The sequence below is a fragment of the Pseudonaja textilis genome, chromosome 7 (genome assembly GCF_049901715.1).
Source record: "Pseudonaja textilis isolate UNSWEBS1 chromosome 7, rPseTex1.2, whole genome shotgun sequence".
NCBI classification, from domain to species: Eukaryota; Metazoa; Chordata; class Lepidosauria; order Squamata; family Elapidae; genus Pseudonaja; species Pseudonaja textilis.
Genome location: NC_141996.1, coordinates 21,735,230 through 21,750,969, shown reverse-complemented (window position 1 = coordinate 21,750,969; position 15,740 = coordinate 21,735,230). Strand labels below are relative to the sequence as shown.

Sequence of the window (15,740 nt, the reverse complement as noted above, 5' to 3'; positions counted from 1 at the left end):
TTGAAGGGGAAATTGTGCCCCACTCTTAGTTTCTCCAAGGCAGGGCAATCAAAGAGAGACGCAGTCTAGAACTAAAGAGAAATTTCCTGAGAGTTGGAACAATTAATCAATAGAACGACTTGCTTCCAGAAGTTGCAAATGCTCCAACACTGGAAGTTTTTAAGAAGAGATTGGACAGCCATTTGTCTGAAATGATTATAGTTGTTCCGCTGGAGGGGGTTGGACTAGAAGACTTCCAAGGTCCCTTACAACTTTGTTATTTTTCTTTTAATTCCTTGATTCCAGGCAGAATTTGTAAACAAAAATTATCCCTCTATAAGAATTTGTGTTCTGTGTGTTATGATATGCCATCTTGCCAGAGGTGGTATTCAGCAGGTTCTGACCAGTTCTGGAGAACCGGTAGTGGAAACCAGCAAATACCACCTCTGACTGGAGTATCCTCCCCCTGCCATGCGCACCAAGCCACGCCCACAGAACCAGTAGTAACAAAATTTGAATCTCACCACTGCATCCTTCCTTTGTTTCATATCATTCGTTTTAATGTTTTCAGTTAACTGTGTATTGTTATCCAATTAAAGCAGAAAGATGTGCTAAAAATATACTTTTTAAAAGTATAAATAGAAATTACTGTGAGCAGCCAGTTTTTCCCAGCAAGTGTCATTAAGATATCTCGACTGATGACTCACATCACTGTTAACCAGAACTATTTAGTTCAATGTGTTTAGAATAAATTAGAGAAGAAAGGTCACTTTTAATAAGTCTGGACTCTACAGAGAAACTCTATCCGTGGGAAAAGAAATTACTATTAAGTCAGCTTAAGTCTTCCATGTTTGGATATATCCCTGAAAAATCAAGAATCATACAGCATCTTAAAAGATAAAATACAAGCATCTACTGTGTTAGAGGAAATGGAACTTTAATAAATTATTTTTTATGCAATTACTTTCTTATAGTGCATCCATCGTGATTTAGCAGCCAGAAACATCCTCTTATCTGACAACAACGTTGTGAAGATCTGTGATTTTGGCCTTGCAAGAGATACTTATAAAAATCCTGATTATGTGAGAAAAGGCGACGTAAGTAGGGATGCTACTGTACTTGGTATTTGCTCTTTTGTTTATCATTCTGAACAGCTCATGAAAAAGCTCTTTCAGTATTTACATTCTCTGCAGCTAAAAGGCCCCTAAAAGCATTGGTGCTCTTTCCTTTAGCACCAAAATGAGCAATCCAGATGAGTTGTATACATTGTGCTTGTTTGCATCCTCCACAACAATGCTCGGAAATGTTCATCAGTTCTTTTACTTTTTTAAAAATAGTTTATATGTTGATATTTTATTTCTGGACTAACCTTGCCAGAATAGCCAATGAAAAGGTTTAGAGTCAAGGCATAAAAGAACAAGATACTTGCTTTTTTTCAGTGGTGGGCCAGATTGGGACTCTGATGACTTTATAACAAACCCTGAGACCTATTGGTTAGCCCTATTGGTTGGGGTTGACGTTTGGAATATGAATAATAACATATAATTGTTTAGGAAGCATGCTATCCAGATACAATTTAGAAAGCGGAGAAAGGGGCACACATTTTGACCTACATCTTGCTACGATAGCAGAAAGCAAAGATCAGCTGCCTAGATCCAGAAGTCTGCTTTCTGTTTGTAAAATATAGCAAAGAGAATATACATGGTACTTAGCTTTCGCATAAGATTAAAAACAACCCTCAGAGTCCAAAAAAGGGAGCAGAAAATTGCTAAAAGCAGGACGTTACTGATTCAATTTAGACCTAGAGAGAAGTTTGCCCTAATCTTATTATATCTCCCAAGATGCAATGGAGCATCAGAAAAGACAATTTGGCCACCTGTATGTTCTGAGTTCTGAAGAAGGGTTAAAGTTGGTAATATTCCATCAATGCAATGTCAGAGTTCCCAAATATGAATTAAGCAATTGTAGAAGTCACGCGGCAGTGGCACTGAGCAGAGTCATTCCACTGAAATCTTACTGAAATTCTAATAGGCTTGGATTCATATAACATGATAGGGCTAAAATAGAATGGGTTTTTTTTGGGGGGGGAGGGGGGGCTTCTGTATATTGTGGGAAATCATGCATGCCTCGCATATTGAATGTGATCCAAAACATCACATCAGGCATACTACTATGGTTTGTTTTGGGCACAGCCTGCTATATTTGTTAGCATGGGATTAGTATGCTGAGTCAACCCATTCAATCTGTGAAATTATATTCTCTTTGGACACACAACTCAGATATGGCAAGATGCTGCCTAAATCTATATACTACATCCTGGCACCACTAGGAGTTGCCTAGATTAGAACTAAGGCCCTAAGGCTGGGCCAGGAGAAAAATTTAGCACCCTACCTGTATTTTGAAAAGGTTTATGATCTACAATCCAAGAAAACTTTAAATCGACTTCTGTAAAACACTTACAGGATTCATAATTAACTTTTGTTGCAGGCACGTCTTCCTCTCAAATGGATGGCACCAGAATCTATATTTGATAAAGTCTATAGTACCAAAAGTGATGTTTGGTCATATGGAGTATTACTCTGGGAAATATTTTCTTTAGGTAAGAAAATTAAAAGATTAAGATACTCCATTTTTAAGATTTTGGAAATAAAATAATTAAAAGCAAATACCTAATCTGCAATCCTATATACTGTATGTTGAAGTTCACCCGATTTGGTACATACATACATACATACATACGATAAATGTCCTCAATTAAGTTTTTATAATACAGGATTGCACCCTATCTAAGAAGTTTTAATTCAGCCATAACAATTTATATATATAAATTAACATATTTTAAACCCCCTTAATAAAATAAATACACATATAATTACTCATGATTTTATAATAGCTCATTATGCAAATAGATAATTTGCAAGAACCAGTGGCAAATCAACATTTTAAATTCCCCTTCATTTTCCTGGCACCTGTAGATGAGTTAGGATTCACAATCTCCAAATTCTCAGATGAGTTTTATCTTAACAGTAAGATAGCCCTAAGTTAGGAAGAGGAATCTTCTACTATTAAATTATATCACTCACAATCTTTTAAGAATTATTATCAAGTGAAAACAATCTTCTGACCTAAATTTCCTAATATACTCTCAATACTAGTCCACTTTGGACTAATCATATACAGTGGTGGGATTCAAAAATTTTTACTACCAGTTCTGTGGGCGTGGATTGGTGGGCATGGCAGGGGAAGGCTACTGTAAAATCTCCACTCAGAGGTGGTATTTGCTGGTTCTCTGAACTACTCAAAATTTCCGCTACTGGTTCTCCAGAACTGGTCAGAACCTGCATATATGCTGGGCTAAAATTCATATCCTCCCCAGTTGGCAACTCATGCTGAATAAGACATAGTAGAAATTGTAAGCTAGCTGTTCCTATTTTTTTTATTTAAAAGAGAAGCTGTGGTACATTTTAGCAACTTGAAAGACAAAGACATAAGAAACCAAGTAAAATAACTATAGCTGTCTTCAAATGCTGCTGCCAAGCCACGTCCCAACATTTTTTCCCCAAAGGCATTGATCTCAAAATGATGGTGTCAGATAACAGATCCTTCTAGGCATAGAGATAGGGGATGGAAGGGGGGGGAGGAGATGGAAGGTCATAACAACCAACCACAGTTACTAGCCCGTTGGGTCACACAATACTGGACCATTGGCACACACAGCTGCTTCCTTTCTGTACTGATCAATGGAACTCACCATGTAAGACAAACACCAAAATATCCCAGACTGAAGTAGTAGAAGGCATTCAAGATGAGAATGCTGAGGCATTGCATTCTTTTTTTTTAAAAGGAAAAATGCAGGATACAAAATCCTCCTGCAAAGGAAGCAACAATTTCATTCATCAAAGAAGAATGGCAGATGAGACAGACACAACAGCAGAGGAAACCAGTCAATGCTAGCAGTTCCTTAGACAAACAATCTTCTGGTCATCTAGTCCATGTTTCTAGGGCAGCTTTTATCTCTGAATTAACTCCTTGCTTTCTGAGAAAAAAAACCGGTCAGATGAAAATATGAATTTGGGAATTAATTACTTAATTCTAAAGATTCCATTTTTTAATTCTTCTTTTTTTAGGTGCATCCCCATATCTTGGTATACAAATAGATGAAGGCTTCTTCAGAAAGTTAAAAGAAGGCATACGCATGAAAGCTCCAGATTATGCAACCCCAGAAATGTATGTCTGTGTGTCTGTGCACTTTTGTTTGGAATATGCACCCTGGTTCTAAGGTGCACATAAAAATACCCAACATCCTGGGGTTTTGGAAGGGGCCACCAAAGATCAGAGCTGTGTCCAGGAATAATGCTTATCAATTACCCTGTTTCTAACTTCTACATTCCAAGAAATCCATAGGACAATCCATCAGTTAGCACATACAGTAGGGATTGCATTAAGAAAAAAAAAAGAGGAAACATTATTTTTAAACTAAATCAATGACAGGAATATATGCAGTCTCTATTCACAGTGAGCTGAGAATGAGACAAAATGTATATGCTTCATACCTACGATTATGGTTTTTATTTTTATTTTATTAATCAAATTTCTACACTGCCCATTTCATCTAAGTGATTTTCAGCAGTTTACAACATCATAAAATATTAAAATGTGATTAAAAAACACAGTTAAAGACAGAGTTAAAAAAAAAACAAGATTAAAATAAGTAAAAAGTAAAAAGTCAAAGTTAAAAAATTAAGAAGGTTAAAGGAGGTTTAATAAGGCGGAGGGACCATCCTCAAGCCAATCAACCATCCTCAGGATTTCATAAAACACTTAGACCTCCATGCTAATTGGCAGAGCCAAGTCTTAACAATCTTCTGAAAGGCCATGTACCAGAGATAACATATAATCAGAGTTGGAAGGGACCTTGTAGGTCATCTAGTCCAACCCCCCCTCCCAAGCAGGAGACCCTACACCATTTCTGACAAATGGCAGTCCAATCTCTTCTTGAAAGTGACGCTCCCGGAACTTCCAAGGGCAAGCTGTTCCATTGGTTGATTCTTCTCACTGTCAGAAAGTTTCTCCTTATTTCCAGGTTAAATCACTCCTTGTTCAGTTTCCATCCATTATTCCTTGTCTGGCCTACAGGTGTTTTAGAAAATAGCTTGACCCTTCTTCTCTGTGGCAGCCCCGCAAATATTGGAAGACTGCTATCATGTCTCCCCTGGTCCTTCTCTTTACTAGACTAGCCAAACCCAGTTCCTGCAAACGTTCATTGTATGTTTTAGCCTCCAGTCCCCTAATCATCCTGGTTGCTCTTCTCTGTACTTTTTCTAGAGTCTCAACATCTTTTTTATAATGTGGTGACCAAAACTGGATGCAGTACTCTAGGTGTGGTCTTACTAAGACTTTATAGAGTGGTATTAGTACTTCCCTTGATCTTGATTGTATCCCTCTGTTAATACAATTTAGGATTGCATTTGCTTTTTTGGCTGCTGCTGCACACTGCTGGCTCATATTTAGCTGATTGTCTACTAAGACTCCAAGATCCCTCTCAGTTACTGCTATTGAGCCTGGTTTCACCCAGTCTATATGTGTACTTTTTGTTCTTCTTGCCTAAGCGTAGGACTTTACTTTTCTCTACATTGAATTTCATTTTGTTAGATACGCCCCAGTGTTCTAGTCTGTCAAGATCCAGATGGATCTTGAGCCAATCGTCTTGGGTGTTAGCTATTCCTGCCAGCTTAGTATCATCTGCAAATTTGGTAAGTTCCCCTTCTATTCCCTCATCTAAGTAGTTAATGAAGATATTGAAGAGTACTAGGTCTAAGACAGAACCTTGTGGCATCTCACTGCTTACTTCCCTCCATGTAGACTTAAGTGGGGACAATGGCAGAGAAGGATTAATTCAAACATTTCCTTTCTGTTTTAAAAGTAAAATGGAAGAAGGGAGGATATAAAGCCACTGTGGCACAGTGGATAGAGGGCAGTACTGCAGACTACTTCTGCTGCCTGCTGGCTGCCTGCAATTTTACAGTTCAAATCTCACCAGGCTCAAGGTTGATTCAGCCTTTCATCCTTTGGAGGTGGGTAAAATAAGGACCCAAACTGTTGAGGGCAATATGCTGACTCTGTAAAACCATCTAGAGAGGGCTGTAAAAAATAGGATAGGATAGGATAGGATAGGATAGGATAGGATAGGATAGGATAGGATAGAATAGAATAGAATAGAATAGAATACTTTATTGGCCAAGTGTGATTGGACACACAAGGAATTTGTCTTGGTGTAAATACTCTCAGTATACATAAAGAAAAGATACATTCGTTAAGAATCAAGAATCATAACGTACAACACTTAATGATAGTCATAGGGTACAATCAACTATCAAATAATACTAGGAAACAGTTAATATAAATCGTAAGGATACAAGCGACAAAGTTACAGTCCTACAATCACAAGTGGGAGGGGATGGGTGATAAGGAGTGATGAGAAGATTAACAGTAATAGTAGTGCAGACTTTGTAATAGTTGCACAGTGTTGAGGGAATTATTTGTTTTGCAGAGTGATGGCTTTCAGGAAGAAACTGTCCTTTTGTCTAGTTGTTTGGGTGTGCAGTGCTCTATAGCGTTGTCTTGAGGGACGGAGTTGAAACAGTTTATGTCCGGGATGTGAGGGGTCTGTAAATGTTTTCACAGCCCTCTTCTTGACTCACGCAGTATACAGGTCCTTGATTGAAGGCAGGTGGGTAGTAATTGTTTTTTCTGCAGTCCTTCTGAAGTCTGTGTCTGTCCTATTGGGTTGCAGAACCAAACCAGACAGTCATAGAGGTGCAGATGACAGACTCAATAATTCCTCTGTAGAACTGTATCAGAAGCTCCTTGGGCGGTTTGAGCTTCCTGAGTTGGTGCAGAAAGAACACTCTTTGTTGTGCTTTTTTGATGACGTTTTTGATGTTAGGTGTCCATTTTAGGTTTTGGGATATGACAGAAACCTAAAGCACTGTAAAACAGTATAGAAGTCTAAGTGCTATTGCTATAATCTTCTTTTGCATCTTCTGCAAACTAGAGACAAGAAAATGGGAAAGTCTTTAAAATGTTGCAAAAGGAAGAGAGAATGTAACTTTCCTTCCTTCGCATTTTTAAATTTTGATTCTGAGACTGAGCTTGCAGAGTATTGCTGGTATCTCAAATATAAAGCACATGTTCTTCTGTTGAAGATTGATTGTACTTCCTTGTTTCTTACTTGTTTTACTTTTTTTTTTCTTGTCACCCTGGAATCAGTCATAATTCTAAAGCTGTCATAACTGGGGACAATTTAAGAAAATCACCAGTCATGATAACAAACAAATCCAATTGAACCTACTTCTGAAAGAGTCACTATTTTCCATATAAGTTCCCCAAACAACTACGGGAACCCTGTTAGGCTTTGGCCATATTCTTCTAATATAATTTTTATAGCCCTCCCGGAGTCTGCTGTAAGGGAGAGATAGGATTCTTAATAAATATCCAACAATGCACATATGCAGCAGAATACACTCTGCCAATATCTTGTTCCTGTATGTTCCAACATCCAAGAACGCTCAGCCAATGCAAATACATGATAAAATTTATGGATAGCTGTCTAATGGCAAAACTATGGAGTTCGTTTTTCTGCCTGGCTCTGGTGAATGGTTGTGTGTATGCTAAAAGAATAACAGAAGTTTAAGAAAGAGATCAGAAATTATCAGAGACAGATACGGTATCTGAAGTAGCTGCTGATGTTTGGCTTGAAAATCAGTACAGAGACTTGATAAATTTGGAACACATGAAAGACTGATATGAGGAAAAGTGTAGCCAGTACTTGGAAGGCTTTCACTAAGTTAGAAAAGCTTTTAGATAATTATAGTATTGAAATATGATGCAGTAGGCAAGATTCAAATTCCTCTTAAAGTCCTTCCTTGCTTGAAATTTATACTGGCAACAGAACATCACATTAACTCCAATGTTCTGCCCTTATTTTGTTCCCATCTTACATTTTAAACAGCCTTATGGAATCATTACAACAAAAATCAATATTTTTCTCCTGAAACTATCACAGAGCCAAAGTATATAATGTATTTTTCACTACTATCTCTTTTGGAAAGTTCATGTATAATCAAAAAAATAAGCAAATGGCTCTTCAAACAAATCCAATTAGAGTTCTCACTCAAGGTACAAATAACCAGGCTCAAATTATCATCCTTTTACATATTATGCATAGACGTATCTATCTGGAGAAAATTTTGATGTTGAGAAAAGTAGAAGGAAAGAAGACAATGACCAACAGTCAGATGGAAAGACTCAACTACAATGACAATTAATTCAATTAAAATTGTTAAAAAAGAAAAGCCATATAACTTAACAATTAAAAAATGGAGCTCATACCTAAGGATGAGGGTTAAAAATAGCCACAAAATGAAATGGATTACACTTCAGATAAGGCACTGCAGAAGGAAAGCTTGTGATCCCTTTTTAAATTCTTCTGCTTGTTTGTATTTTTGCCAGATACCATATTATGCTTAGCTGTTGGCAAGGAGATCCAAATGAAAGACCATGGTTCTCAGAGCTGGTGGGAATACTAGGGGACTTACTTCAGGCTATTGTACAACAGGTATGTAGAAAACTGTGATGTATCTTGTATAGCTTTTTCTTTGAACAAATTGTGGAAACTAGATCCACTTTCCTCATACTTCTCTCTTAGAAGTAAGATTTAGTGTTGCTATAGCAGCATGCAAACAATCTGCATGGCTGAAGTTGAGTAGATTCAAACATCATGGAAGCTGGTGCCATGATATTTTCCAGAAATAAGCTACTTGTTTGTCCATAAGATTCAATGCAGATTTAGTCAATTCATCCATCTTTGAGCTTCACATTCAATTCACAAGATGCAACTCTAATGGTTTTATCATTTGGCAGTTCAAATAACAGGTGTCATACTTAAAGACCTTTTTCATACATTTTAACCCTGTGTTCAGAAAAGTACAATATTATGGGAAGTTCTATTCTGAAACATTTTTAAAAAAACATATCCCAAAATGCTTTCAGAATGCATCAATCCCCATGTTGATTGTGCCATACTATTATTCTGAATGTAAGGGAGCTAAACTAAATATTATACTATATTTCAGCTTAATTGTGAGATGAATGTAGAGAAATTTTAAAACCTATTACATATTTGTAATATAGGTGTTTTACATTGCTTATATAGCAACTAGTTTCACCACTTTCTCCTTCTGTCTTCATAGGATGGCAAAGATTACATACCTTTGAATACTCTAGTGCCAGAGGATACTGGGTCTGACAATTGCTCTCCAAGTTCCTCTGATCTTCATGAGAGAAAAAACAGTTCAGTACCAGCCTTGACTAATGCAAGTGCTGAAATTTTGGGGTAAGATAAAATGTCAGGATATTTTACATATTAAAAATAGTTGAATAACAGTGTGGTTTGGCTATTGGATCTAGAAAATGCAGTTTGTTGACCATTTTAAGAAGAGCTTTGATGGAACAGAACAAATGACCTTCTGGTTTTTAACCATAAATCAAATGCATAAATGAATCCGATTTCCTTCATGAATGTATTTGGGAAGCGTACAAACAAGATATTTTCTGGGCATAATTGTAGAAGGCAAAAGGGATGGCCTTGGTGGACAGGAGGAAAGATCATTACCAAAGTAACAGTCAAATGGAAGGAGATCAAGTCTGGAGCAGAACTGTAACCTTAAGTATTGTATTTAATAATTTGTAAAGTTCATTGCAATCACAAAAGTTGGCACAGTACCATTCCTGCTCACCATTAAAAAAAAACCCTGTAAAACTGGAGTTCAGCATTGATAGATGCGGTGGCTGGTAACTCTGCAGATAGCAGGCAGAGTTCAGGAGCTGAGAGATTCTACCAGTCGTAAAACAGCCCATCCCCTAACTTTGTGCAGCTCCAGTGCTTCAGCTCAAAATTAGGCTTGCATGCTTTTAGGTGGTTTTTATTTTTATATTAAATATACAGCCACCAATCTCACCAAAAGAGACATACAAAAATATGATAAAACAGAAAATGGAAAAACAGCAAGTATTCCAGGTGAGCAGGAAATAAATGTCATATAAAAATAGTAACTATGCAGGATTGGTAAAAACTTGATATTCTTTGTATCAAATATAATTTGTGAACATTCTTTTTATAATTAGTAAAAAGTATCAGGCATATAGTTATGCTATCATCCGTGATCAAATATTCACACGTAGCTTACTATATCATGTTTTGAATTGATATTATCTCAAAAGGCTTTTTTTCTCTGTTCACTTTCAAAGAAAATATGTTCATGCTTTCAAGATGAAACCATTCCAGAGAGTCTTTGAAGAAACTTCACCTAAGCACAAGTTTCAGCCTGATGTAAGTCCTAAAATATGTGGCACAATAGTTCTTTTGGATTCAGTCCTAAATTGATGAATGGAAGACAAAGAAATGTTGAGAGATACTTTAATTTCCTCAAGAACAGTCAGCTGTTGTGTGGAAGAATAATTTCATTCAGGTTGTTCTTGGGTTATAGAGATAGCAATAGCACTTAAACTTAAACTTATATACCGCTTCACAGTTGTTTAAATGGCCCTCTCTAAGCAGCTTACAGAGTCAGCATTTTGCCCCCAACAGTCTGGGTCCTCATTTTACCAACCTCAGAGGAATGGGAGGCTGAGTGAGAACTGAACTCTGGCAGTCAGCAGAATTAGCCTGCAATACTGCTAATTCTAACCACTGCATCATCACGGCTTATTATGCCGGCAGTTGAGATTGGAATTGCCATTGCTAAGGAATGTGGTCGTAAAGTGCAACATCACTTAATTGCATGGCTTATCGGCAACAATCCTGGCAGCCCCAGTTGCTATGGTAACACCAGGACTATGCAAATCATTAAGCAGGAAAAGTTGGGATTTCCAGGCAAGCAGGCTGGCAAGTGAGAGCTGGGCATGAGAGCTGTATGTGTGTGGGGAAGTGTTATAGGTAAGCACTACAGATCACAAAAGGGTGTGACATGACATATGCTATGGAAGGTGGGCAGGTACACAGTTATCATGGAAAGGTGCTACAGAGAGCACCTGTGATGTAATCACAAGCCAAGCACTGAGTGCCTGGATTGCAATCATGTGACTGCAGAGATGCTATGACAACCAGAACTCTGAGGTCCAGTCATAAAACCCTCTCATTCAATGCCATCTGTGGTCCCTGAACAAATCATAACCCGAGGATTATCTGTACAATTATTTTAATTTCTTGAAACACATAGCATAAATATCAGGGTTGGTTTATTTCTTGTCAACTAGAAAAATGATTTAAAAATATTTTTATTTAATGGTTCTCTTATCCTAGGAGCTAAAAGTGGACAAACAGGTCATCATAACTTTTAGTTTAGTTTGGTTTGGTTTACTTTATTGTCATTGCACCTCGTACAACAAAATTAAATACCATCTTCAGTGTACATTATAACTATGAAAATAAACACATCCTTAACATTCTATACACTGAATTGAAAAACCCCTGATATTGCATTAATATTGCACAATCCAATTTGAATTGGACTGGGAATAGGAAATAGTTGAACCCACCTGGATCTCCCAAATATATAACTGCTAGCTCTCAAACCTCTAACCCTGCTCTTTCCTCTTTAAGTAAGAGACTGCTTAAGCAGTGGTAAGGAAAGGAGGAATTGGGGAAACCATGGCTTGTTGTAACTCTTTAGAAAATCTGTCCCTCAAAAGGGTTTCCAGGCTGGGTTCCAGCACACCAGAAAAAGAAGAGTTTTAATTTCTCTTGCTTCCTTCTTCCCCTTTCTCCATCATTCCTGGGGCTGGACCAAAGCCACTGTTATCACCATGCTCATTACAAATTCCCTTTTTAAAAATAATTTAAAAAGAGTTTCTGGAAAAGATACTAGTTGTGATGCAGTTGATTTTTTCTTTCTTCTGTTTCAATATTTTAACAGCAGCCTGGAAAGAGTTCAGGAGATCATAAAGCTCTTATTGAAATCTAAACGCAAAGAACTTAGTTTATATATTTGTTGAGCCATATATTAGGCATAAAAATCAAAGGTCCATCATATTATATATATAAATAAGAGGAATGAACACAAGTTCAACCAAGCAAAATGCATCCATTGACTATTGATCATTTTCCACACAAATAAAAAAAAAACAAAGTTATTTGTTTCTGCCCAGTGATAAAATGAAAAAGGTTGCCTCATTTGAGCAGTTTGTTTGATCTGGGCATGAAATAAATAAAAAATTTCTCACCGCAATGCGACTGTCAATCTTGCCAATAAACCCATCTTTTCTATGTTTTACAAAACAAAGTTTAATATTTTGAAATTCTATGTATCAAGATAGGCTTGGCAATGTTATAAAGAAAGTCTAAAACTTCATAATCAGAATGGTATTCTCTTTCAGAATTATCAAGCTGAGAGAATGGTTCTGCCTTTGAAACAGCTAAAACGTTTTACATGGACTGGCCTCAGACCAAAGCAGACTTTGGGGAGGTATTTCTTTCATTTATTAAAAATATTTTCAACTTAACGGGTGTCCTAGAAGGGTAAACAGTTCTATGAAAATATATCATGATAGAACAAAAAGCAAAATGTATCATAATAAAACAAGAATGAAAACAGTGAAGTTAACTATACAAACATAATATTAAGTCCTGGGAAGAGAAAGAAACTCAGAATAATTGAGTATGCCTATTGCCTAGGTTTGGTTTAAGATGGGGCAGAGAAAAACTGATAGGTGTTCAAGATCTTGCTATTCTAAAAGAGCAATTCTGGAATTTCTGAGGTGTCTGTTTCTTGATATTGCCTATTGAAAGGCTGTCACTTCCCAAGTAACTTCTGTTCACAATGATACTACTGAATAGATTGCAGGAGGAACTATTGTTGCCACTGACGTCTTTCTTAAAAGCTCCACAAGAAGGCTAAAACTTTTACTGAGATTGAGAGAATCCTGCAAGTCTGATTTTGCTGTACCCCTTCCTTCTCATTATAGTTCAGTGACTTTGGGAGCTGTCTGCCTGAACCACTTCTGAAAGTTATTTAGAACTTCAGAACTTAAAACACTTCAGTCCTTTTTACATAGGCAACATCTCGTTTTTTCCATCTTCCATCACTTCCATCTTCCTTACTCTCTCTATATTAACTATTTAATTTTATTGATACTTTAAATGGAATGCTACATCTTAAATGTGTTTTTATTTTACATTAGTTACATAATTATGTTTTAAAAAGTAAATAGCAAAATACAGTAATAGTAAAAAAAAATTCTTGTCTCCCAGCTAACGAGATATTGTTTTCACTTACAGTTTCTACCCTGGAAACAGAAGCAAGGGACCTGTCTTTTTGGACACAGCTGAGCCAAATGACTACAGCTTAAGTTTTGGTCATATCACTGACACAATGCAGCCACTTACCTGTAGCAAAATAATTTGGGAAGAGAAACTAGTGCAGGATCTTTCTCCTTCCAGTCACAATTCAATGGTGCGCCATTCTACTTGCTAACATTAAAACACCTGTCTTTTTGAGCTGCAGGTCTCTGCCATCACTTCAGTGCCTAAAATATTATTTTGCTGCTCATCAATTCATCATCACCTGTTTCAAAAATCATTTCTATAATGCAATTTCCCATATCAGCATGCATTAGCCCTTATCCAATAGTTAAAAGTCACATAAAAAGGAGGAGGGAGGGTTATTATGCATGTTGTCTTACTTATTGCAATAATAAAGGTGGGAAAAAATATAGTAAAGAAGAGCTATTTACTAGAGGGAATGAAAATCTGGTGCATTGATCTCCCCAGTTCTTAACATCAGATTAATGCTCTGGATTCACTTTCTTTTATTCAGATTGTATTGTGCAACAATGTTTAGTATTTCAAAAACAATCTCATCTTTTATAAGCCTGGCTTCACACTTCTACTAATCATTTGTCTTTTTGTGGAAAAGGAACAATTTTATGACACTTTTAAAACAATTTAAACCAGGGCTGTCAAACACACGTCATCACGGTGGCGTCATGCGATGGGGCTTTCCCCCCTTTGCTAAACTGGACGTGGGCGTGGCCAGTGTGACACATCTGGCCCATAGGCCATGAGTTTGACAGACCTGATTTAAAGTAAATCTGATACCTTTCTGGATGAAGAAGCATAGCTCAGTACTACCATTTCCAGCCAGCTGAAAAGAGAAACACTGACTTAGGGACAATTTCTACTTTTGAACAAGAAGAAAATAATTTGAAAAAGTGGCCCTGTCAGATATTCAGCTGGCTCTATCATTAGGCAGAAGGAAGCAATTGCCTCATATTAGCAATTGTTGAGGGCCAGTAGTAAGAGCACCCCAAATGACTTCCTGAGTGTTTCAATCTGACAACAGAGCGTTCCCTCATACCTGTAGAAATACAGGTAGTCCTTGACTTACAACAGTTCATTTAGTGACCATTCAGTTATGCCACTGAAAAAAGTGACTTAAGACCATTTTTCACATGATCGTTGCAGCATCCCCATGGTCGTGGGTCAAAATTCAGACACTTGCCAAGTGACTCATATTTATGACAATTGCAGTGTCCCAGGGTCATGTGATCACGTTCTGCAAACTTCTTACAAGCAAACTCAATGGGGAAGCCAAATTCATTTAAAAACCGTGTTACTATCTTAAGAACTGCAGTGATTCACTTAACAACTGTGGTAAGAAAAATGTTGTAAAACGGGGCAAAATTCACTTAACAAATGCTTCACTTAGCAATAGAAATGTTGGTCTCAATTGTGGTCATAAGTTGAGGACTAACTTGTAATTTATTACATGCTTTCTACAGGTCTAATATAAAGAAACATACTGTAGTATACATTGGGCTGAATAAATATGCATAGAATTGCTCTTTTTAAAAGTTATTTCGAAGTTTATAGAGTTTAGCTTCCCGCAATGCACTGACAGAATAACAAAAAATTCTGTATGTATTTCTTATATTATATTCAGATTTTATATTCCAATAGCAAATGACAAGATAGGAAGATGAATTATTTTAAATTAGCCTATTAAGGATAAAACTAGTATCCTATTGTAGCTAATCCATATGGAATGGGAAGCTAAGAAATCTCTTTCTGAAGTACTGCTGACTGAAAGTTGCTATTTCAACTATAACATTTATGTAATGCTAAATCTGTCCTGCAAGCTTCATTCACACTGAAGGTTGGGTAGCATTGTAGTGAACCATTGTTTTGGTTCATGAATGAACCACTGGATGTTAATCTGTCAAAGCCACTCATGTTAGTCATGCTTACATTCCATTGACAGTAATGAAGCTCAGATTCTGCCTAAATTTGCTTCACTGGGGTCAGCCAACAGTTCTTGGCTTAAGTCCTATCCCAATTATTTTGAATGAAGTTTCATTGAACTCCAATGCAGTTCACTTCTGAGGATACTTGCATAGTATTACATTGTTAAATGTATTTGGATTTAGGGGCATTTTATAAAATCAGTACGCCTATGGTCTTTGTGTTATTTGTCAAATATAAAAGGATGTCCTGATATTTAAGTATGTTTCATGAGAAACTAAAAATGTTGAGTTGCAATTTAATCTTTAGTTTAGGCTATTGGTTTATAAATGGAGTATTTTGTTTGAAAAACACTTCTAATGCTTCTAACAAGATGTTACTTTAAAAACTGGATGTAAATAGCATATACCTGTACCTTAAGCTTTTAAAGCTATTTTAATTTTCCTTTTTTGAGTTTTCAAAA

General features: G+C 36.7%; 1 protein-coding gene across 3 annotated transcripts in view; it reads left to right on the top strand.

Moving 5' to 3' along the window:
• The window catches only part of FLT1 (fms related receptor tyrosine kinase 1), a 116,309-nt gene extending 100,820 nt beyond the window's left edge, over positions 1 to 15,489 (top strand). The window contains exons 23-30 of one of the 3 annotated variants that reach the window (XM_026708826.2): positions 954 to 1,076; positions 2,467 to 2,578; positions 4,107 to 4,206; positions 8,491 to 8,596; positions 9,231 to 9,373; positions 10,288 to 10,369; positions 12,415 to 12,503; positions 13,316 to 15,489. In XM_026708826.2, the coding sequence (XP_026564611.1) occupies positions 954 to 1,076; positions 2,467 to 2,578; positions 4,107 to 4,206; positions 8,491 to 8,596; positions 9,231 to 9,373; positions 10,288 to 10,369; positions 12,415 to 12,503; positions 13,316 to 13,511 (951 nt within the window). In that variant the 3' untranslated portion in view covers positions 13,512 to 15,489. Of the gene's footprint in view, positions 1 to 953; positions 1,077 to 2,466; positions 2,579 to 3,823; positions 4,026 to 4,106; positions 4,207 to 8,490; positions 8,597 to 9,230; positions 9,374 to 10,287; positions 10,439 to 12,414; positions 12,504 to 13,315 lie in introns of those variants that run through there. The other 2 variants (XM_087937207.1, XM_087937208.1) reach the window with 2 other exon arrangements.
• Positions 15,490 to 15,740: the final 251 nt, after the last annotated feature.